Source organism: Sorghum bicolor, chromosome 10 (genome assembly GCF_000003195.3).
Source record: "Sorghum bicolor cultivar BTx623 chromosome 10, Sorghum_bicolor_NCBIv3, whole genome shotgun sequence".
Classification (NCBI taxonomy): domain Eukaryota; kingdom Viridiplantae; phylum Streptophyta; class Magnoliopsida; order Poales; family Poaceae; genus Sorghum; species Sorghum bicolor.
In genome coordinates, this window is record NC_012879.2 from 599,629 (window position 1) to 623,064 (window position 23,436).

General features: G+C 43.1%; 2 protein-coding genes across 2 annotated transcripts; both read left to right on the top strand.

Moving 5' to 3' along the window:
- LOC8067910 (cytochrome P450 88A1) lies at positions 17,400 to 21,259 on the top strand. The gene is made up of 6 exons (XM_002436309.2): positions 17,400 to 17,775; positions 19,417 to 20,182; positions 20,311 to 20,400; positions 20,532 to 20,610; positions 20,696 to 20,924; positions 21,068 to 21,259. The coding sequence occupies exons 1-6, from the start codon at positions 17,525 to 17,527 to the stop codon at positions 21,168 to 21,170; spliced, it is 1,518 nt and encodes a 505-aa protein (XP_002436354.1). The 5' UTR covers positions 17,400 to 17,524; the 3' UTR covers positions 21,171 to 21,259.
- LOC8067911 (late embryogenesis abundant protein 6) lies at positions 21,259 to 22,501 on the top strand. Its single transcript, XM_002436310.2, has one exon. It carries the CDS (start codon positions 21,919 to 21,921, stop codon positions 22,357 to 22,359), a length of 441 nt encoding a protein of 146 aa, XP_002436355.1. The 5' UTR covers positions 21,259 to 21,918; the 3' UTR covers positions 22,360 to 22,501.

Genomic DNA, 23,436 nt, shown 5'->3' on the forward strand with positions numbered 1-23,436 from the left:
TATGTTCGAGCCCACGTGTGATTGGGCCTGTGAACCAACGAAGCAGATCGCGCCGACCGGCCCAGAAAGTTGCAACTTGGTCCTCATCAAGACGTTTATCGTCTGTTTCTTATATATACAAAAAAAAGAACTACTAGTAGCCTCGTCTCGTCAAAGAGAGAAAAAAAAAAGGAATATTTCTTTGAAATTAATCAATGAAATTATGTTATTGCTGAGATAGAGAGAAGATAAATAAGGAAAAACCAACAAGGTAGTAATAAGCTACTAGTCGTAGCTAAGGTAGAGAAGACGACATATGCTAGCTGATGCATGGCCACTACTTTTGTTTTCTTTTTGTTTGAGAGATACCATTTGCCGGCCTATAGATAGCTTAGCTAGAGAAATTAGTGAGGAGACGCTAATATAATTGCAACTTTAATTTTGGAGACAAGCAACATCGTCTCTCCATTTCTCCATCGCCGTTGCCTTTGGTACGAACTTTCATGTCGGAAAGGTGCCTTTGTCGTCGGTGATATGGTTCCGGCCAGCCGGCTGGTCACACATCCAGGAAAAACAATAATGGGGATGTATCTAGCGACCTGCCACATCCAAAAAAGCGAAACTGAGTATATCTCTGTTGGTTAGGTTTGTCGTAGTAAAAATCTAAGCTTAATGGTAGGTGATTTGTCCATTGACAATTAGATGTCTATGGTAACTTTATTGATCTTAAAATTTGTCAATTCAATTAAGTCCTTTAATTTGGAGATATTATAAAGATAAGGCACGTTTATAGGAGCGTATGCTCGTATTATGAGCATCTATGTCTCCATGTGAGTCTTAAAAAAAGTAAAAGCAAACTAATTGGGGACACACAGGCCCGGCTCTAGGAGGAGGGCAGGTAGTGCAACCGCAGGAGGGCCAAAAACCATATAGATTATTACTATATTCTATTTGGCATAAACTAATGTACAAGCTTTTCAAGGCCCATCAGTAGCATCAGTCGACAAAAGAAATTTCTCCAAATTAAAACCGTTGAAAAATTATTTGAGATCAACATTAGTTTAATTAATGGATCCTTATCTCTTCTTGCTTGCCCAAGGGCCCTTCAAATTGTAGAGCCAGCCCTGATGACACGTACCCATATGAGCAGATGAGGATTTAACATGAACTCAGAAAACTATACAACTCTCTCTCGGGGGGCGTTTGATACATACTCCCTCCGTCTCACGATAATAGGCGTGACTCAAAAATCACGGAGACCAAGGAGCGTAATAATTACCATGTGCTCCAAGAAACGATGCTTCGTTTCCATTTTAAAATAACCGCGTGAAACATTGCTCCGTCCCACGTCGTTAAACCGAGCCCGCGGCAGGTGCAGGTGCATATAAGCCTCGCCGTCTACCTTTGCTAACGGAAGGCGGGGGTACGAGACGTCCGCCGTATTCGGCAATAACTGCACACGCGCGGAGCGAGCGGCGCATGCAGCAGCGCCTTGTATCCTGGGACAATTTAAAAAAGTAGTTGCGCCTAGTATCGTGAGACGGAGGGAGTAGATACGTGTCTGAATCTCAACGATAGGTTTATCACGTACGGTGCCTGCTTCGTGGCCATGGTTCCTGCTTCCTCTTTCAATCCTTGCACTCTAAGCAAACACAACAACGTGTACATTATTAGCTAGGAGGGGGTGTGGCTAGGAGCAAGAAACGTGCACATACAACGACCCTCTCACCGATCCTACGGCGGCGGCGGCAACAAAAGGGTAACGACGGTGTTACCAGAAAAAGGCATGCAGTGTGTGAGGGCATATATATGCATCTCAGCAGCATCGATCGTGTGGCCTAGGATTAACTGATATGCATGTTTCAATTCCAATCGAGCTGAGATGTGTATCGTCTAAATGCGTCGTCGAGAGGGATTGAGATTTGGTGGGTGATGGATTGTGATTTTGTGTGTCGCCACGATCACACGACTCCTTGCATGCATTGTTCCAATTCCAATTTTGTGGACCACCGGCCGGCTACACCGTACCATGGTGGACCTAGCTATATAGCGATAGATCATCGATGTGCCAACATCCATCCATATCATCAGCCTGCAGCTTATATTCATTCTTTAATTCTTCATTCATCGATATCGACCACCCCCATGCCGGCCTGTTACCAAGAAAGCTTGTTGTTGCATTGGTCCCTAGCTACTCCCTAGAGCTACTAGTAGATGCCACACTGATATATTCTCTTTTTTTTTGAGATTACACAGTACAACGCAGACACTCAACACGTACGCACACTCACCCCTATGAACACACGTACGCAAACCCTACCCCTATGAGCACCTTCGAAGGACTGAGCCGGCAAATTTTGAAGTTCACGAAGTCCTCGCTGTCGAGGGGCACGTCGCCTACCACTTAATGCATAGCGCCAGAAAATCCTAGAATAAATCCAGAATAAAGTGCCGCACCCAGGATTTGAACCCTGGGTGGGAGCCCCCCAACCAATGGCCTTTGCCATTGCGCCGTGAACCCCTTGGCAGTGATATATTCTCTTTAGTTTATTATTAGTTTTTGATAGAGTGTGTGTGCTATGCATTTTATTTTGTCTGGAGTATTTTGTTGGAAAAAAATTAAAATCATGCATGGCAAGTTTCTCTGTAGTAAAAAAAAGGGCCATATGTTTTACCTAATAACAAACTTTCTGCTTGGATGTGTGTTGTGTTCTTGTCAAGTCTTGTGGTCTTAGTGAGGAAAGCGCCGTGCTTTCACCGTCAAATTCACATACACCTCCACCTTGAACGAACTACTTTTGTACTGGAAGTAAGCAAGTAGTTGTCGTTCTCCAAAGGATACAAAATAGAGATCCCTCTACATAAAGTTCTGAAAAGATACATGTGCTAGGACAAATATGAGAAAAAGAAAATGTGAGAAAATTATGAGAAAGAAATAAAAATGAGTTAGCAAATTATTAAGTCAAGTATGAGCAATGCTAAAATACACTTTTTAAGTAATATCTCAAATAAATCTAAGCCGTTAATTTTATGAATTAATTAAGAAATTAAAAATCTAAGAAAACAAATAGAATTCCTCGCTTCGCATAATGACGTGAGTAAACATGATAGGGAATCCTCCTTTCTCGAAAACAAGCCTCCCATTTCTTCTCTAATACTGGCAGTAGTGCATGATTTTCATGGGACTGGCCAGCTTGACAGGTTTCAAAATCTTTTACACTCATATTTTAAATCTCTACTTGCACAATTATAATTTGTTCTACTAAAATAATCAATAAAGTAAATAGATATTGCATTTGTTGTCTTCAAAATCAAAGTTAGTATTAGAATATAAGTATAAATTCGAATTATCCATATCGGTATTGAAATTTGCATTAAACTCCTACTTTATGAAAAACGTGTGAAAACACAATCTCGAAAAAAAATTGAACTAAAATAGGGTAAATAGTTCTATCTGAATTCAATTTCACACGTATTTGTTCTGAATCTACTCACGGTCTCAGGCATGCACATGCACATGTAAATCATTGAGGTTAGCATGCATCAATCAAATCAAGAAAAAGATTATTTATATCTAAACTTCCCTTAATTGTATTATTTTACAAAATAAAAAAAATATTCTATATATTACCTCCTATGAGGTAATAGATGATTACAATAATTTGATCAAAATAAATGAATGGTTCACATTTATTTGTGAGTAGCATAGCAAACCCAAGTATGGTACGTCCGTACTAGATATCAACCAGCACGAGCAAACTTTTTTCATCATCTAACAGGGGTGATTCACATGGATAAAAAAACCAAGGATAAAATGCACCCTGTGTAGTCCTTAAACATTCTATAGATTTTCAGTTGGGTCCTAGAACAAAAAAAAAAGGACCATATGAATCCTCAATCTATTATTAATTCTTAATTGGATCCTCAAACTTAAAACGTGACCATCCAGATCCTCAATCTATAGTTGGGCTAGCTACTAAAAAAATCCAAAACCACCATGCCATCGCAAAAAAACTATCTCTGTGGATAAAATTTGCCATTTAGTGCAGGCGTGGCCACAAAGGCCAACATGGGCGCAGTCGTGAGGCGGGTGCGGATGAGGAGGAGAGGAGGGAGAGTTTTTTTTTTACAAGTTTCACCTTGCATCATTCACGCTGACACAGTCATGGGAAGGTGATGTAGTGGGATTTGGATCGGACCTCTACTTACTCAGGCGCAACATTAGTTGTTAGAGGACCTAAGTGGAAACCTATAATCGATTGAGGATCTATATGGTTATTTTGTTGGTCTAAGAACCCAAATAAAACTCTATGAAAAAATTAAGGACTCTGAGTGCACTTTACTCGAAAACAACAAAATCAACACTTTGGATGGCTGTACTCATGTACTGCATGCACAAGCACAACATCTGCATATGCACTGCCGGATTTGACTGGACGCGCTGTGCGCAGCACCTCTTTTTTTTTTCTTTTATTCGCAGCCAGTTCATTTCAGTCAAGGCCTTGTTTACTTCCTGAAAAGCTTTGCAAAAAACTAGAATTTTTTTTGTATTTGACAATTATTATCTAATCATAGATTAACTAGGTTTAAATGATTTGTCTTATAAATTATATATAAACTATATAATTAGTTATTTTTTTATCTAAATTTAATGCTCCATATACGTGCTACAAGATTCGATATGTCAAAGAATCATGAATATTTTATAAATTTTTTCGGGAAGTAAATAAGTCCAAGTCTAAACAAAAAAGCAGCAGCCTTTAATTGACACCGTGGCTCCTTTTATGCATGCAGGGGTGCAAGTACTGCGTGCGTGGCTGCATGCTGCTCCTCTGCCATCCTTCTAATCCACCGTGAAGGGCTGAAGGCCTACCTTTATAGTAGCTTCATTGTTAAGCGGTAATGTTTATGTCGGCATTTATTTATTTATTTATTCGTAGGCGGCGCTAAAAGTTTTTCAATTAAACCAATGCGTACATGTTTTCTAATGATGCTTGCAGTAACAAATAAAAATTTAATAAAGATATAACAACAAGAAGAAGAAGAACATGCATGGGCAAAAATATACTCTCTCAGCCTTTAAATAATTGTCGTCCTCGTTCCATAAAAAATAACATTAACTAATTTTATATAAACAATATTAATATTTTAGTATATAATTAATATCATTAGCTAGATCATTGAATTTGCCAAAGGATGCCAGATCAATTGATCTAGGCACTTCAGTGACACCTCCCAAATCCTGAGTTTGAATCCCGGTGGGAGCGAATTTCAGGCTGGTTTAAAAAAAAATCCATCGCCCATCCTCATACCACAACACTGGGGGAGTTCCCGGCCCAATTTTTACTTAGACGACGGAAAAGCCACCATGTATGGATGGGGGGTGGGGGTTCAGCGGTTTTCTCGTCGGGTGAGAAGGCACTTTCTTCTTAATTTGAAAGTTGCAGCGGCAATCTTAACCGCCCTGATCGAGTTTAGATCGCTGAATCTATTTTTATATGAAATTAATTTGAAGATCTAAATATTACACATGTTTTTTTATAAATTTAGTAAAACTTGGGACAAAAATAAAAAATGATAGCTATTTTTTGGACGGATGAGTAGAGTTTAAACAGTGCATTGTTTTTGTTTCCAAAGGCAGACAAAAAGAGTAGTACGTCGGTGGTCAGTTTGCTGGTAGGACTGCTTTGGGCTTGTTTAGTTTCCCACCCAAAATTTTTTCATCCATCCCATTGAATCTTTGGACACATGCATAGAACATTAAATGTACATAAAAAAAATAAACTAATTACACAGTTTGGTTGAAAATAGCGAGACAAATCTTTTAAGCCTAGTTACTTCATGATTAGCCTTAAGTGCTACAGTAACCCACATATGCTAATGACAGATTAATTATACTTAATAGATTTGTCTTGCAGTTTCCTGACGAGCTATGCAATTTGTTTTTTTTATTAGTTTCTAAAAACCCCTCCCGACATTCTTCCGACATATCCGATGTGACGTTCAAAAAATTTTTATCTCCAGTCTAAAACAGGGCCTGGGCTAGCTTAACTGGTCGGCCGGGGGACCGAGTCAGGGTCACCCAGCTGATCGTTGTCGTTGATGCCGGCCGTCACATCGACGACGGTGATGGTGCAGTGATGCATTTCATTTGGGCAGCTAGGGATGAGATCAAGGGGACAGGGTAGGGGCCAAGCCATGCCTCAAAGCTAACCTCGCCCATTCTTATTCCTATGTAAAAAGATGCTTCCTCTTTTGACTCGGTTCATGATACAGTCACAATAATGTCTTTATTAATAAGAGTATTTCTTATTAGTGTTAGGTAAAGTTTTTGCTTCTTTAGGGTATGCCTGGATCCTAAGCTCGGCACTGTGTAATTAACATTATTGACAAGTGAGAAATATACAAAAGAGAACTATCTCTAACCAAGTTCCCTTTGCTAGCACAAAACAGACGTACGATACGAGCGTGCACGTGTTCCTCCTAGTGCGAGCGAGCTACTAATAATGACTATGTTGGGTGAAAGTTCAAGACAAGCACAAACTATCACACAAACATCCTAATTCAAACACAAATGAAAGTTGTATTCATTTCATGATCGTATTATACATGTCAGTGCGGGTATTTATAGGGCCCTAATCTTCATATTTTTACATAAAATAACTATTTTACCATTGACATAAATAATTATAACCCTTTTAACTTATAAGTGTGAAGTGGTTTTTTATATCTAAGTCTTTATTCTTCAAGTGTTCATCGAACTTCTGGATGATTTTTGTGTTATGGACTTGGTTGATTTTTGTTGTCTTCTTTTTATCTTCAATCATCAAGGGAAGCTAAATTCTTGTCTTCGCGTTTGCTCCAATCTTTCGTTCTTCTGAAGTGAAGATGAACTTTTCTCCAGTGAAGTTGATTTTTTTCCCGGTGAAGTTGAAATTTCATCTTCGTCCTGTTCTTTTCCCTGCAAGCAAACTTTGTTATGGAAGTTATAGTTTCAATTCTAAAGTTTCAACTCCAAAATTTAGGGCTGCTTTTTTATGATGAAGTTAAATTGTCAACAGGCTACTCCCTCCTTTCCAAGGCCTTGTTTAGATCTAATTTGACACTGTAGCATTTTCGTTTGTATTTAATAAACATTCTCCAATCATAGACTAACTAGGTTTAAAAGATCCGTCTTGCGATTTATAGATAAATTATGTAATTAATAATTTTGTATCTATATTTAATGCTTCATACATGTACCGTAAAATTCGATGTGATGGAGAATCTTGTAAACTTTTGGGTTTTTGAGGGCATCTAAACAAGGCCCAAGTTACAGATGCCTCTAGCTTTTTCTAATAAATACATAACCTGTACTACATATTTAAACATAATACGAAGTATATATCTACATACATATAGCATAATCTATCTTTCTAGAAAAGTCAGAAGTTATAATTTGGACGTTGGGGTATATACTAAAAAGTATTATTATGTGGATGTGTGCTGATAATTGTAAAGATCACAACACAAAGGGCATCTCATTCTGTCTCAAACTACATTCATATATAGATATATACATAGCATTGTTGCTTTATTATCACAATGCTAGCTGTATAGGTGATGGACGCCGAAAGCTAGGAATGTAAGTCCTTTTCCTAAAAAGACGGTAAGAGATTTACCTTGTTTTTTTAGTGGAGAAAAGAGATAAGTAGGAAAAGCAGCCCAAACATCAAAAACCTTTTAATTTAACTAGCAAAACATGTCCGTTACAACGGAAAAAAGCTTCCAAACGAGACCATAGTAATGATATAACTTCTTTTTAATTTAACTAGCAAAACATGTCCGTACGTTACAACGAAAAAAAGCTTCCAAACGAGACCATAGTAATGACATAACTTCTATTTATATATAATTTATCCTTTTTATAAAACTTGAAATTTGTAATTTATTTTATGATGGCTATGATATCCATAATATAATTTAGTGTTGTCATTAATATGACAATGTCTTATTAAATTTGTATCAAATTAAAATATAACTTTGAGAGATTCTTTGTTCCAAGTCACAAAAATAGATTTAAATTAAATATCAAGCTCTATGACTTTTTTAGGACCCATAAAATATTTAATTATAGTCCACAAAAAGTTATTTGCCGATGGGTCAAAAATTGGTTTGTGCAATGATGATTATGATGAGAGACCTCTCTTGATTTTTTGTGATTCTAGAAATACATTTATTTAGACCGGATTAGATAACAAACTGATCAAGATTTAGTTCATGGACTATTGATTGATATTGATTTAGATTTTAATAAAAACAATTTTTTTGTAACAATACTGCATCAATAAATTAGTGACAAAATCTTTTGTAGAAAAAATTTATAGTGACCTTGTTTATTATTTTTTTTATGAGGGACTGTTTGGATGGATTTGAAATCTAGGTTTGGTTCCATATGTGTGCAGCCTAGATACCGGATAGCGATATAATAATTTACCTTGTGTGACACGGATAGGGGAGTCATATTTTTTCCTCGGGTAGAGTCCGATGAGTACATAAGCTAAACATGGTATGATTAACAAGGGAGGCCAGACCAAAAAAATACCAGACTAAAAAATTGGCTAAAATTTCCTTTTTTTGTATTAGCTATCCGGTGCAGGTATAGATATATAGTCTGTCCATATCTAAAGTTCTAAAGAAGAGGTTGACACTACTAAATTTATATAGAAAATACTTTGACAATATGTGATTTTTAATTTGAGCCAAATAACTATGTGCCATTATAAAAGATTAAAATCAACTATGTACCATTGGAAAAAAAAAGTTCTCCGGTACCCTTGCACAAAACCTTTTTTCTTTACCTACATGCCACTTACGAATCACATATTTGTGAAAAGGCTGTCTTTTGTCACCTCAAAGGTACAGGCAGAGTCTCTTATCACCTCTGGAAATTATTTTTGTCTGTTTCTGAAGTTATAATGTAGTTGTTGTATAAGCTATATCCACACCTAACATAAGCAGTGTCTAATAACAGGTTAGTACAAACAATTCAACAAAGTTATTGGAGTTCAGATCATTTTCCAAATGACAGCAAAAACTTTGCCACGACCACGAGTTTTTATTACAGGAAACTAGAAAATTATATATATATATATATATATATATATATATATATATAGTCACGCTTTTTTTTACTTAAAACCGGGTATAAAACTATACACACTCTCTGTTTTAGTTTATATTGTATTTTCTAAATACACAACTTTTATTATATATTTAAATATAAGTAAAATATATGTATATTAAAAAAAGACAAAACGATCAATAATCTGAGCCAGAGAGCCGTATATGCCTTGTTTGTTAGAGATTTAGACATTTTAATGTTTGATTTAATCCAAAAAATTATCAATAATAATGTGGTGGCATATATGTGCACGTGTGCAATTTTATCACTACTCAGATTAGAGATAAACATTGCAAATACTACTGCAACAACAGCAAACATACTGAAAACGAAAAACAATCGTTTAAGATTGTACCCAGAGGAGGGACCAGTGCCGAAGGCACCGGCGGCTCCATTCGCACTAGTCGACATAGTGCGTTGCTCGAAGTAGCGGACCACAGTCGGTGCAGGAAGATGTTCGCAGTGCAGTCCCGCGAACGTCCACCAGGAAGAAGACGAAGTAGTCGATCTCGATCCGCGCGAACGTCCACCAGGAAGAAGACTCGTCGGAGTGGAAGAAGACGATCTCGCCGGTGAGCAGTCGCGGAAGACGCTCCCCAAAAACCTGATTGCCCGCAACAACCGAGCAGGTGTCTCGATGCAAGGCGTCGGGTTCCGGAGGCCTGCTCTCCCGATCTCTGTGCGCGCAGAGGTTCGAGACGGGAATGGACAGAGAGCAACTCGACAGGAAGAAGAAGACTGGATGTGTTCTCGCAGGTATGGAAGGAGTGGGTGCGTATGGTATATATAGGCCTCAGGAGGAAACATCTGAATGATGACCATTAATCTCTTTTAATCGCCATAAACCGAGTCAATCAATTAGCAATTAATTGCCATTAATTACACAACGGTCAAATTCTGTTTTTCCTCTCTTTCCTTATTCACCACGCATGCGCCACGTCACGTCTGGTCTGGTCCTCGTGTGCCACGTCACGCTCGTCGTCGTCTCGACCTCGACAAGACAAGACTCAAGACAAGACAAGACCTCGACAAGACACGACTCGCCTCGGCACGACACGGCTCGGCTCGGCGGCGGCGCGCGCGTGTGGCACCCCTTCATCCTCCCTCAACTTCTCCATAGGGGCTAACAAAGGCCACCTATTTAAGTTGAGTTAACACATGGTCAATCATCAATATGGTACTAAACCATTTTCATTATAGCATTAATTATGGGCCCTTGAATTAATCATCAAATATAAATATGGGCTAATCGCCCATTATATTCAACAATCCCCACCTATTTCTAGGGCACATAAGAAAAGCTCTCGAGTTTCCATGTCGTTTCATATACCAGTCGTTTCAGTGGAGACTGTTAAGTTGAACTTCCACCTAGAGTACAGACTACACTTAGCCACAACTTGGACAATGGACTATGCCTTGAATTGCAAGTTTTGTGTGATATAAGTTTCATCTACACTCATAACTGATACCGGGTTGCATGAACATCCCCTCTGGTTGAAGCATATAAGTCATACTTCTGGCCCATTCATGAGTATCTAGAGATCACCCAAAATCTCATAGACTGTGACTAGCAGTCAAACTCATATAGGTGTATTCCTTAAAGATGTTCTGTAGGACAACATCTATCGCTTCACAAGCCGCTTTGGAATACATTAAGGTATATAACCAACCTTCCTTACAGACTTAGGAAAGAAATGCAATTGAGATGAGTTAAGTAAAGGGTCTTTCCTCACAATATACTTCTGGCTTGTTTCACCATTCTACTTCACGGGATCTCCGATCACATAGAACAGGTTGCCACCATGGTAGACCTCACGTGGGTCTCAAACCCATCTCACTCGATGCACTATCTATCACATTGCGTGATAGTCCCTTTGTGAATTGATCTGCCAGATTCTTGGACGTATGAACATAGTCCAATGCTATAACTCCGGAGTTTCTCAACTTTCTGACAGTCTTCAAACGCCGTTTGACATGCCTAGTAGACTTCATATTGTCCTTAGAACTGTTGACTTTAGTGATCACTGTTTGATTGTCACAGTTCATGGAAATAGCCGGCACAGGTTTTTCAACCACCGGTAGATCCATCAGGAGTTCACGAAGCCACTCGGCCTAAGCACCGGTGGTGTCTAATGTTGTGAGTTTTGCCTCCATGGTTGACTTCGTTAAGATAGTCTGCTTGCAAGACTTCCATGAAACAGCGCCACCTCCAAGCAGAAACACATATCCACTTGTGGCCTTTAACACATCAGCATCAGATATCCAGTTTGCATCACAATAACCCTCTAATACCTTCGGGTATCCGGTATAGTGAATGTCATAGCTCATAGTACCTTTCAAATAGCGCATCACTCTCTCAAGAGCTTGCCAATGAATATCTCCCGGATTTGACACAAACCGGCTAAGTTTGCTCACTGCAAACGAGATATCAGGCCTCGTGGCACTAGCAAGGTACATCAATGAGCCTATAATTTGGGAGAATCTTAGTTGATCCCTTGCTATTCTTCGATTTTTCCTCAATAGCACACTAGGATCATAAGGCGTAGGAGCAGATTGACAGTCACTGTACCCAAAGCGACTTAAAATCTTTTCCACATAGTGGGACTGCACAAGAGTTATCCCACCATTGCCTTCTCTTGAAAGCTTAATGTTTAGAATAACATCAGCTTCTCCCAAATCTTTCATCTCAAAGTTATTAGACAAAAAGTCTTTAACTTCCTTGATCACAACAAGGCTTGTCCCAAAGATCAGTATGTCATCCACGTACAGACAAAGGATCACACCTTCACCCCCACCAAACCGATAGTACACACATCTGTCAGCTTCATTAATAGCAAAGCCGGCAGAAGTTAAGGTTCTGTCAAACTTCTCATGCCATTGTTTTGGAGCTTGTTTTAGGCCATAAAGGGATTTTAATAACTTACACACCTTGCCCTTTTGACCACTTGTTACAAATCCATCAGGCTGATCCATATAGATCTCTTCCTCTAACTCTCCATTTAGGAAAGCTGTCTTCACATCCATCTGATGAATGAGAAGACCATGAGAGGCAGCCAAAGACAATAACACTCGAATTGTGGTCAAACGGGCAACAGGTGAATAAGTATCAAAGAAATCTTCCCCTTCTCTTTGGGTATAACCCTTAGCCACAAGCCTAGCCTTGTACCTCTCAATTGTACCATCAGGCCTAAGCTTTTTCTTAAACACCCATTTGTACCCTATAGGTTTGCACCCATAAGGTCGTTCAACCACTTCCCAAGTTCCATTAGACATTATAGAATCCATCTCATTCCTTATTGCTTCCTTCCACAAGTCACCATCAGGAGAGGAAAATGCCTCTTTAATGGTTGTTGGGGTATCATCCACGAGGTACACAATATAGTCATCTCCAAAAGACTTCACTTTTCTTTGTCTTTTGCTCGTTCGAGTGACTACATTATCATCCTCCTCAGGATAGTGAACATGGGGTTCCTCAGATTGTTCTATCGGAATAAATTGCTCATGGGAGTTTATAGACTCATGACTAGAAATATTAGGTGTACTTTTCATAGGAAACTCATTTTCAAAGAATGTTGCATCTCTAGATTCCATTATAGTACCAACATACATATCTGGTACTCCAGAGTTTATTATTAAGAACCTATACCCTATGCTGTGAGTAGCATAACCAAGGAAAATACAGTCAACTGTCTTAGGTCCGAGTTTGCGTTTCTTGTTTATTGGCACATTCACTTTAGCCAAACAACCCCAAGTACGCAAATAGGAGACATTTACTATTTTCTTTTCCCATTCCTCAAATGGTGTGATTTCTTTATTCTTTGTAGGAACTCTATTCAGGACATGACTCGCTGTCAGTATCGCCTCACCCCACCATTCTTTAGATAGACCCGAAGTCTCTAACATGGCGTTAACCATCTCAGTTAGAGTACGGTTCTTTCTTTCGGCAATCCCATTGGACTATGGTGAGTATGGCGGTGTCCTCTCATGAATAATTCCATGTTCTACGCAGAAGTCAGAAAAATCACTTGAAAAATATTCTCCACCACGATCGGACCTTAAGCGTTTAATTTTCCTCTCAAGTTGATTTTCTACTTCAGCTTTATAGGCTTTAAAATATTGTAATGCTTCATCCTTTGTTTTAAGCAAGTACACATGACAAAATCTAGTATAATCGTCTATAAAAGTGATGAAGTATCGTTTACCACCTTTAGTCAACTCACCATTCATCTCGCATAGATCGGAATGGATTAATTCTAATGGTGCCAAGTTCCTCGCCTCCGCAGCCTTGTGAGGCTTGCGAGGTTGCTTGGATTGCACGCATACATGGCACTTAGAACCTTTGACTAAATTAAATTTCGGGATTAAATTCATATTTGCTAGCCGCGTTAAACAACCATAATTAACATGACAAAATCGCGAATGCCAAATATTCGACTCATTCGAAATCACAGTATGGTTCACGATTTTATTACACACATTATGCATGGATAAGCGGAACAAGCCTCCGCAGTCATAACCTTTACCAATAAAAGTTCCAAATTTTGAAAGTATAACTTTATTGGCCTCAAAGACTATTTTGTAGCCATCTCTACAAAGCTGTGAGCCGCTAACTAGATTCTTTTTGATGGAGGGGATATGCTGCACGTTCTTCATCAGCACCGTCTTTCCCGAAGTGAACTTCAGAATGACCGTACCAACACCAAGAACACGCGCATGAGATCCGTTCCCCATCAGTAAGGCTCCAGTGTTGCCGGCCTGATAAGAAGAAAACAAAGAGATGTCAGCACACACATGAACATTAGCCCCAGTATCCATCCACCACTCAGGTGAATGACAGACTGAAAGAACAGTAGGTAAATAATTACCATACCCAGATGTTCCTCCTTCAGCCTCGCCAATGACCATATTTACTGACTTTTTCTCTTCTCGTTTAAATTTGCGGTCTGGACAACCACTCGCCCAGTGGTCATCGCTACCGCAAACAAAGCAGCCTCCTTCTGCCTTTTTCTTCTTAAAAGTTACAGTTTGTTTTAGCTTTGGGTTTGCTCCTTGCTTGTTCTCTTGCTTGTTCTTTTTCTTATTACGGAATGCGAATTGCTTTTTCTTCTGCACCACATTGGCACTAGAAGACTCAACGCCTTTCCCATGTGTATCTTTTGCTCTCGCCTTCTCCTCAACATCAAGAGTTCCCATGAGTTCAGCAAAACCAAACTCTTTCCTCTGATATTTTAGAGAAGTAGCAAAATCCTTCCAAGAAGGTGGCAGCTTAGCGATTATACCGCCGGCCACAAACTTTTCAGGCAACACACAAGGGAATTGTTCTAGTTCCTTAGCTAGTGCCTGTATCTCATGTGCTTGTTCAATCACAGAACGGCTATCAACCATCTTGTAATCAAACAATTGTTCCATGAGATACAGCTCGCTACCAGCATCAGAAACCCCGAACTTGGCCTCAAGCGCATCCCATAATTCCTTAGCAGTGGTGCAAATAATATAATTGTCGACATACTTTTTATCGAGCGCACTTATGACGGCGCCTCTGAAGAGGTTATCAGCAGCCAAGAACGTTTTCTCCTCCTCAGGAGTAAACTGTTCCGGCTTCCCCTTCGCGACGTCATAGCAACTCATAACAGTCAACCATAATATCATTCTCGCGCGCCACCGCTTATAATTTGAACCATCGAACAGATCCAGTTTTAACGCAGCAGCAAAACCACTAATAGAAAAATGCCTAATATCAAGTTTTTGGATTGTTAGAGATTTAGACATTTTTAATGTTTGATTTAATCCAGAAAATTATCAATAATAATGTGGTGGCATATATGTGCACGTGTGCAATTTTATCACTACTCAAATTAGAGATAAACATTGCAAATACTACTGCAACAACAGCAAACATACTGAAAACGAAAAACAATCGTTTAAGATTGTACCCAGAGGAGGGACCAGTGCCGAAGGCACCGGCGGCTCCATTCGCACTAGTCGACATAGTGCGTTGCTCGAAGTAGCGGACCACAGTCGGTGCAGGAAGATGTTCGCAGTGCAGTCCCGCGAACGTCCACCAGAAAGACGAAGTAGTCGATCTCGATCCGCGCGAACGTCCACCAGAAAGAAGACTCGTCGGAGTGGAAGAAGACGATCTCACCGGTGAGCAGTCGCGGAAGACACTCCCCAAAAACCTGATTGCCCGCAACACCCGAGCAGGTGTCTCGATGCAAGGCGTCGGGTTCCGGAGGCCTGCTCTCCCGATCTCTGTGCGCGCAGAGGTTCGGGACGGGAATGGACAGAGAGCAACTCGACAGGAAGAAGAAGACTGGATGTGTTCTCGCAGGTATGGAAGGAGTAGGCCTCAGGAGGAAACATCTGAATGATGACCTTTAATCTCTTTTAATCGCCATAAACCGAGTCAATCAATTAGCAATTAATTGCCATTAATTACACAACGGTTAGATTCTGTTTTTCCTCCCTTTCCTTATTCGCCACGCATGCGCCACGTCACGTCTGGTCTGGTCCTCGTGTGCCACGTCACGCTCGTCGTCGTCGTCTCGACCTCGACAAGACTCGGCGGCGGCGGCGGCGGCGCGCGCGTGTGGCACCCCTTCATCCTCCCTCAACTTCTCCATAGGGGCTAACAAAGGCCACCTATTTAAGTTGAGTTAACACATGGTCAATCATCAATATGGTACTAAACCATTTTCATTATAGCATTAATTATGGGCCCTTGAATTAATCATCAAATATAAATATGGGCTAATCGCCCATTATATTCAACATTGTTTACTTCGCGAAACGAAAACATCTTGAAATTTTTTTTTTGAGTTTTTGGGTGAAGTGAACAAGGTACTAGGAGACAACAGACTTTTCATAAACTACTGCATGCAACTTACGACGAACTTTGGCAGCAGGCCAGCAGCGGTCCATTTGCACTGTTGACCACCCACGGCACTGACGTACTCGATCGAGGTCGAGGTCGACGAACTTTGTCCAGAACTCTAAACCATAATAAATCCTAATTTGCATCATGTCTCGTGTTAATTACTTGAACATCTGACACACAAATCAAGGTCGGGCAAATGTGCGAGGTGCCGACACGTAGACGTACGAGGCTATGCTCACGTACTGTACGTTTGTGCTCTGAGCTCCATTCAATTTTTTTTTAACGTACTCCTACTGCTACTAGCTAGCACTAGATGAGTGACGACGACATGATGCGCGCGGCAAGAGAAGCGAGCTGCATGCAGTGTCCTCTCGCTCGTCACCTTTTGTACTGTACGTTTGCACCTCGATCGATGATTCTCAAAAGTGCCGAAAAACAACAAGCGACTTTTTTGTTTTCAGCAGATCATATCTTCGCATGATTCCCCTTGTCCAGATCCATCTGCATGTAGTACACACTACATACTCTTATTTATCAGTCACTACTATATCAAAATGACATTGGAGCTTAATAGGTCCGGGACGATCGACGACACTGAGTTCCTGTGTATATAAATGATGCTACTCATCATATATGTAGTAAATATTTCAAATTATGAGTCATTCCAACCCTTTTGAAAAGTTAAAGCATATATTAAGTTTGACCAAAATTATAAAAAGAACTATAAGATTTATGACATTATAAATAAGTATACTATAAAAAATATAATTGATAAATAATCTAATAATAATTAGTTGGCATCATAAATGCTATTATTTTATTATATAAATTTGGTTAAATAAGATGTTTTGACTTTCCAAGAAAGTTGAAACGTGACTAATTTACTCTCTCTAATTGTAGGACTTTTTGAAATATATAGTTTTTGCTATATACTGTGTGTAAGTATAGAGTAAAAGAGATATGTGTTTAGAAATGGCAAAATGTTTTATAATTTGGAACGGAGAGAGAGTAGTATTTTAATTTTAACTTGTACATTCTTGTCCTCCTTACTTGTCATATTATTAGGCAATGCAGGGTCGACAGCAAGTTAAAATCCAAAGCCGGCCGCTTGCGTGTGCATAATACTACAAGGAATCCGGCCTACAGAGCTAAGATATGCAGGTACACCAAATGAACGACTCCGCTTATACACATGCCGGATGATTTTTATTTATATAAAAAAACTCTAAGAACTGGCAAATACGTTACCGAGAGCTTTTATTATTTATTTATTTATTTACGGACTAGTATGTTTACTCTGTAGAAGAATTTCTCTAGTATTTTTTAAGAACAGTACAAAAAACTATTATTAAAGATGTCTGCCTATATATAGGGGCCGCTGCCTGCGTTGCGTGCAGCCCTGGGCTTGTCTCTCCTCCCTTCACAAACGCTCTGCGCGCGCGCCATCATCCTTCCTTCACCGCGCACACACGTCGATCGGGGTCGGTCGGTCGGTGGTGGGGACGATGCTCGGCGAGGAGGCGGCGCTGCTGTCGTGGGCCGCGGCGCTGCTGCTGGGCGCCGCCGCGTTGGTGCTCGTGGACGCGGCGGCGCGGTGGGCGCACGGGTGGTACAGGGAGGCGCCTCTGGGCGCGGCGCGGCGGGCGCGGCTGCCGCCGGGGGAGATGGGGTGGCCCGTCGTCGGCGGCATGTGGGCGTTCCTCCGCGCCTTCAAGTCCGGCAAGCCCGACGCCTTCATCGCCTCCTTCGTCCGACGGTCAGTAATCCCTCCTCCTCCGCTAATCCCGAGGACGGGACGGTGGGGCCCCACGTGTCATTGTCCCCGTCGACACCTGCACCGGGAGCCTGTGTGACACATGGAGATGGCTGGGAGTAGCGCAGTAGCTTAGCTGCCCAGCCACAGCCAGCGCGATACTTATCCATTTACCCCCCATCGTCCCTTTGCTAATTACTCCTCCGAGCTACTAGCTAGTAATTACTCTTAACCAAACACTGGAAGAGATAACCGTGCTGACAGCTACTACTACTACTACTACTAGCACTGAAGATGACAGCCTGCACAGCAATTTACAGCGGTTACACGAACCAGGCAGGAGAGCCGTTGATTATACTCCATTATCAAAGAAGGCCAGACCAGAGGGAGACAGGGTAGAACAACGACGTCCCACACCACAGCCCACAGGAGAGGAAAGCAGTAACAAACCACTGCGGGTGCCGGTGAATAATCACTGTCATGGTTTCAGTCAGGCTGGTTTAGCTCAGACCAGGTACAGTCATCACAGTCAGTCAGTCAGTCAGTGATGAGTGAGAGATGACACTGATCTGACGTGAGCAGGAATGCTTGCTGCCGCTGCCCCCACTGCCCTCAAAAAGACACATCTCATTCTGATTGATTGCAATGCCACCACTCTCCCATGCCACCATTCAGCATACAGGATGTTGCTAGATTCCATCTTTGGCAGGGGACCCTGAGCTACAAATAATCATAATCTTCCTGCATAAGTAGACACGTAGTACTCACTATTAGAACTGTAGTAGGAGTATAATGCCCTGTTACTGTCAAGTGTGAACAAATGTCAGGCTGGTGATGCCCTGCTTGGCAGCTACCCCACCGTATCACTGATTCTCCAGCCATATGCTGTCAAAAGCAGCTTTGCTTATCATATCTCCATCCTCTCTCCTTCTTGCCAAAGCAAGCATCAGACATTGTTGTTGTTTAATTTTTATTATCTAATCGGTGCGCTCTGTGGAACCCATCCATCGTCTTCACTTTGTGATGTCTCGTTCGGCATTTGGCGTCCTCCAAACTAAGTTTGTCTCTCACGATTCTTCTTCGCTCACTGTCGGCCCATCCAAAGCGACTTGGCCACTATTTTAGTTCATAGATGGATGCATACATGAATATGTTCTGAACATATATATATCTCTTTAGGTACGTAGCATCTGTGTTAGGAGTGCTCAGATTCCTTATGTTCAGAGGCCCATGCCCCATACGTGTTGCTCAGTCGCTGCTCGACGCATGCTGTCCGTTTGCCCTGAATGGCTCAAACTGAAACAGAAATACAGAATCAACTTAAAAAAAACCTGAAACAGAATCCTCACTAACGAGTTCAGAAATCAAATTATTCGCATGTATTGCACAATGTTTATAAATGGCGAGTGTCTGTCGTGTAGGTATGTTTTTTCAGTACAAAATGCTGTATGTATCTGTTTCAGGATGCATGAATGTTGACAAGTTGTCTGAGATTGAAAAAAAAAAGAAGCAAAACAAGAAGACTGGATCATTCATTCATTCTTGCCTCTGATCTTGATCAGTCTGACGAGCAAGAGATCGCTCATCATCAGCAATGAATAAATAAATAATCTGACCTGGACGCCATTGCTGCTGCTGCTGCAGGTTCGGGCGCACGGGCGTGTACCGAGGCTTCATGTTCAGCAGCCCGACGGTGCTGGTGACGACGCCGGAGGCGTGCAAGCAGGTTCTGATGGACGACGACGCGTTCGTGACGGGTTGGCCCAAGGCGACGGTGGCGCTGATCGGTCCCAAGTCGTTCGTGGCGATGCCGTACGACGAGCACCGGCGGCTGCGCAAGCTCACGGCCGCGCCCATCAACGGCTTCGACGCGCTCACCGCGTACCTGCCCTTCATCGACCGCACCGTGACGTCGTCGCTGCGCGCGTGGGCCGACGAGTCGTCTTCCGGCGCCGGCGCCGGGACGGGGGTCGAGTTCCTGACGGAGCTCCGGCGGATGACGTTCAAGATCATCGTGCAGATCTTCCTGGGCGGCGCGGACGAGCCCACGACGCGTGCGCTGGAGCGGAGCTACACGGACCTCAACTACGGGATGCGCGCCATGGCCATCAACCTGCCCGGGTTCGCGTACCACAGGGCGCTGCGCGCGCGGCGGCGCCTCGTGGCCGTGCTGCAGGGCGTGCTGGACGAGCGGCGCGCCGCGAAGGCCAAGGGGGTGTCGGGTGCCGGCGTGGACATGATGGACCGGCTGATCGAGGCGGAGGACGAGCGCGGGCGGCGGCTGGACGACGACGAGATTATCGACGTGCTCATCATGTACCTCAACGCCGGGCACGAGTCGTCGGGGCACATCACCATGTGGGCCACCGTGTTCCTGCAGGAGAACCCGGACATCTTCGCAAAGGCAAAGGTGCGTTGCGTAGGGTCTCAACTCTGAAAAGACTCCATCTTTTTTCTTTTGTCAGCTGAAATATAATCAGAGTTGCAGAGATCAGATTCCGTTGGTTGATGCTTGTTCTTGTCTCGATCCCATGGCAGGCGGAGCAGGAGGCGATCATGAGGAGCATCCCGGCGTCGCAGCAGGGGCTCACGCTCAGGGACTTCAGGAAGATGGAGTACCTCTCACAGGTCTGCTCCGATCCATTCTCTGACGATGCTTGCCAATGCCATGCAAATGCAGCCAAGCAGGCAGCAATAGACTGACTGACTGACTGATGATGAACTCTGTGTGTGTACATCTATCTGAATATCTGATGAAGGTGATCGACGAGACGCTGCGGCTCGTCAACATCTCCTTCGTCTCCTTCCGTCAGGCCACCAAAGACGTCTTCGTGAACGGTAAGCTGCGCGGGCTTCCTTCATTCAGAAACCTCACATGTTATTGTTTCAGAAACCTCACACTGATCACGGAACTCTGAAACAGGGTACCTGATCCCCAAGGGGTGGAAGGTGCAGCTGTGGTACCGGAGCGTGCACATGGACCCACAGGTGTACCCTGACCCCACCAAGTTCAACCCGTCAAGATGGGAGGGCCACTCGCCGAGAGCCGGCACTTTCCTGGCGTTCGGGCTCGGCGCCAGGCTCTGCCCCGGCAACGACCTCGCCAAGCTCGAGATCTCCGTCTTCCTCCACCACTTCCTCCTCGGCTACAGGTGAGTACTCCTATCTACCAGTTGCTGCCTGTTGTCTCAGACGACGATGAATTCTATTTATGATTAACTGGTGAATATCATATGAAGTTAGTTGTTGCGTTTTCTGATTAATTGATTGATTTGGTTAATGGCATGGCATGCAGGCTGGCGAGGACGAACCCTAGGTGCCGGGTGAGGTACCTGCCGCATCCGAGGCCGGTGGACAATTGCTTGGCCAAGATCACCAGAGTCTCCGAAGAATACTAGTACGAGCTATAGGTAGATCGTGATGAATGAATGAAACCAACATGTAGCGTTTGGCCTGACTGGAAATTCAGAGACGGATTGTTGTCCCCTGTCGTCTGTGCAAAAATAAGACAAGCAGAAAGAAGTTAAAAAAAAAAGTATTACTCCAACATGGCATGCTCTGAACTTAATTCGAGTGTTGGATTGCTCCAAAACACTCAATTCGAGTGTTGGATTGCTCCAAAACACTCAAAGTGTTCTATAGCATTTCTGAAAAAAAAAAAAGCATTCCATTTGCACCTACGAAAAGAGTCATGGGCTCAGATGCGTGCAAGATAAGAGAGTCTTTGACAACCCGGCCCACGCTGCATGCTGCTGGGCTGGCTGCGCTCAAACGTTGAAGTTCTTGGTCGGGGTCGGGCCTGTTTTGGGCCCATCAGCCAGCCACCCAGGCGTGTGCTCGTGGCGTCCGCGATCATCCGTCTCTCAAGCTTTCCGGAACAGCACACGTGGCGTCAGCAGGACCGCCACGTGTCGCCCATGCATGAATTCGCCTTCCTAGGCCGACCGACCAGCACGTGTCCCTAGCACAGGCGCCGCTGGCACCCTGCTGATCCCCTCTTTAAAAATGGGAACCGGACGCGTCACGCTCCCTGCTGTACACATCGCATACTCCTACGTTGAACAAATTAATTAACAGCTACGTGCATCATTAGCTATTCATCAGCTGCCTGCAACTAATCAATTGTCCACCGGCGAGAAGGAGAAGATGCAGGCGGTGAAGGAGAAGGTGAAGGACGCGATGAGCACGGCGAAGGCGAAGGCGAGGGAGCAGGAGGCGAAGGCGGAGGAGAAGGCCGGCAAGGCGACGGCGAGCTCGAGCGCCGAGAAAGAGCTGGTGCACCAGCGCGCCAAGGCCAAGGTCGCCGCCGCCAAGATGGACCTCCACCAGGAGAAGGCCATCCACAAGGAGGAGGCCATCGCGCAGAAGCTCCACCATGGTCGTCGCCACCACCAGCACCACTACGGCGGCTACGGCGCCGGTCCCGGCGTCGTCGGACCAGCAGCGACGACGACTGCTGCTACTACTGCTGTCCCGCCGGCACCAGCAGCCACCACGGCGGCCGCCGTACCGCCGCCGCCAACGACGACGGCTGCTGGACCGCTGCATCACCACCACGCTCCGGCGGCCAACCGACACTACTACTAGCTACTGTAGTTTTTTGTTCATCACTTAAATTAGTTTGCTTCCGTGTGTATGTGTTAGCTGCCGGCCGGCCGCTTTTGTATCTCTCCTTTTTGTATTTTCCCTTGCTTTTTTTTTATAGAAATACAAATACGTGTTGCTGGTACGGTGTTCCTGTGATGATAATAGTATACTCCTGTTCGTTTTGGCCGATAAGCTATGTTCGTTGATTTTTTATTTGGCTGGTATTAGTATAAGCTATGTTCCGTTCGTTAAGAGAGTGAGAAATACGTGGCTGAGAAAAATACCACTGAATAGCGTGTACATTCGGTACGACAATAATAATATACTCCTACGAAAAAATGAAACTACTTTTTTAGCAAAACAAAACTAAATAAACTATTTGTTCGAGAGATATTAAACTAAATTATACCATGCGTGAATGCGTGTATGGGCTGGACTAAAAAAAGATAGGGAAGATAAACAGGCCCAGCTGTGGTCCGCCGTTCTGAATCGTACAAGGCTGGAATCCAGAACAGGCCGGCCCACGAACTGCGTCTCCGCCGGCGTTCAACTGCCGCCGCCGCCGCCTCCGGCTCGGCTACCGCATCCTCCAGACCGACGATGACCCCGACGTTGCGCGCATCCGTATGTCGCTCGCTCCTTACCTCATCCTCACCCCCTATCCCTGTTCACAGCTGATTTGACGGCGCTCTGCCTGGGATTGGCGAGCTGCTCATTTGGGACGCCAACCTCCTGTCAGCCCTGATGAGCAACGGGTGGGTAGACTCTGACTCAGTACTGCACTCAGATGTATCTAATTGGGCGTTTCCCGTGTCGGCAGCCATCGCCGGATGCGTTATGACAGCCTCTGCTTACAAAAGTGTTCCTGGTTTCAGTTCAGTATTCTCCTCCAGACGATGCAGTCTAGCAAACATAGGTTATCAGGGTGGTTCATTTCTTTCACCACAACAATAACAAGAAACAAACTAGAGAAATAAGCCACGGCACAATCCAATCCTGGCTCTCTTTTTTTTTTAAAAAAAAAATCTATTTCAGTAAATAAAATAACCTATGTTATTATGCCTGCTACTCTGATAT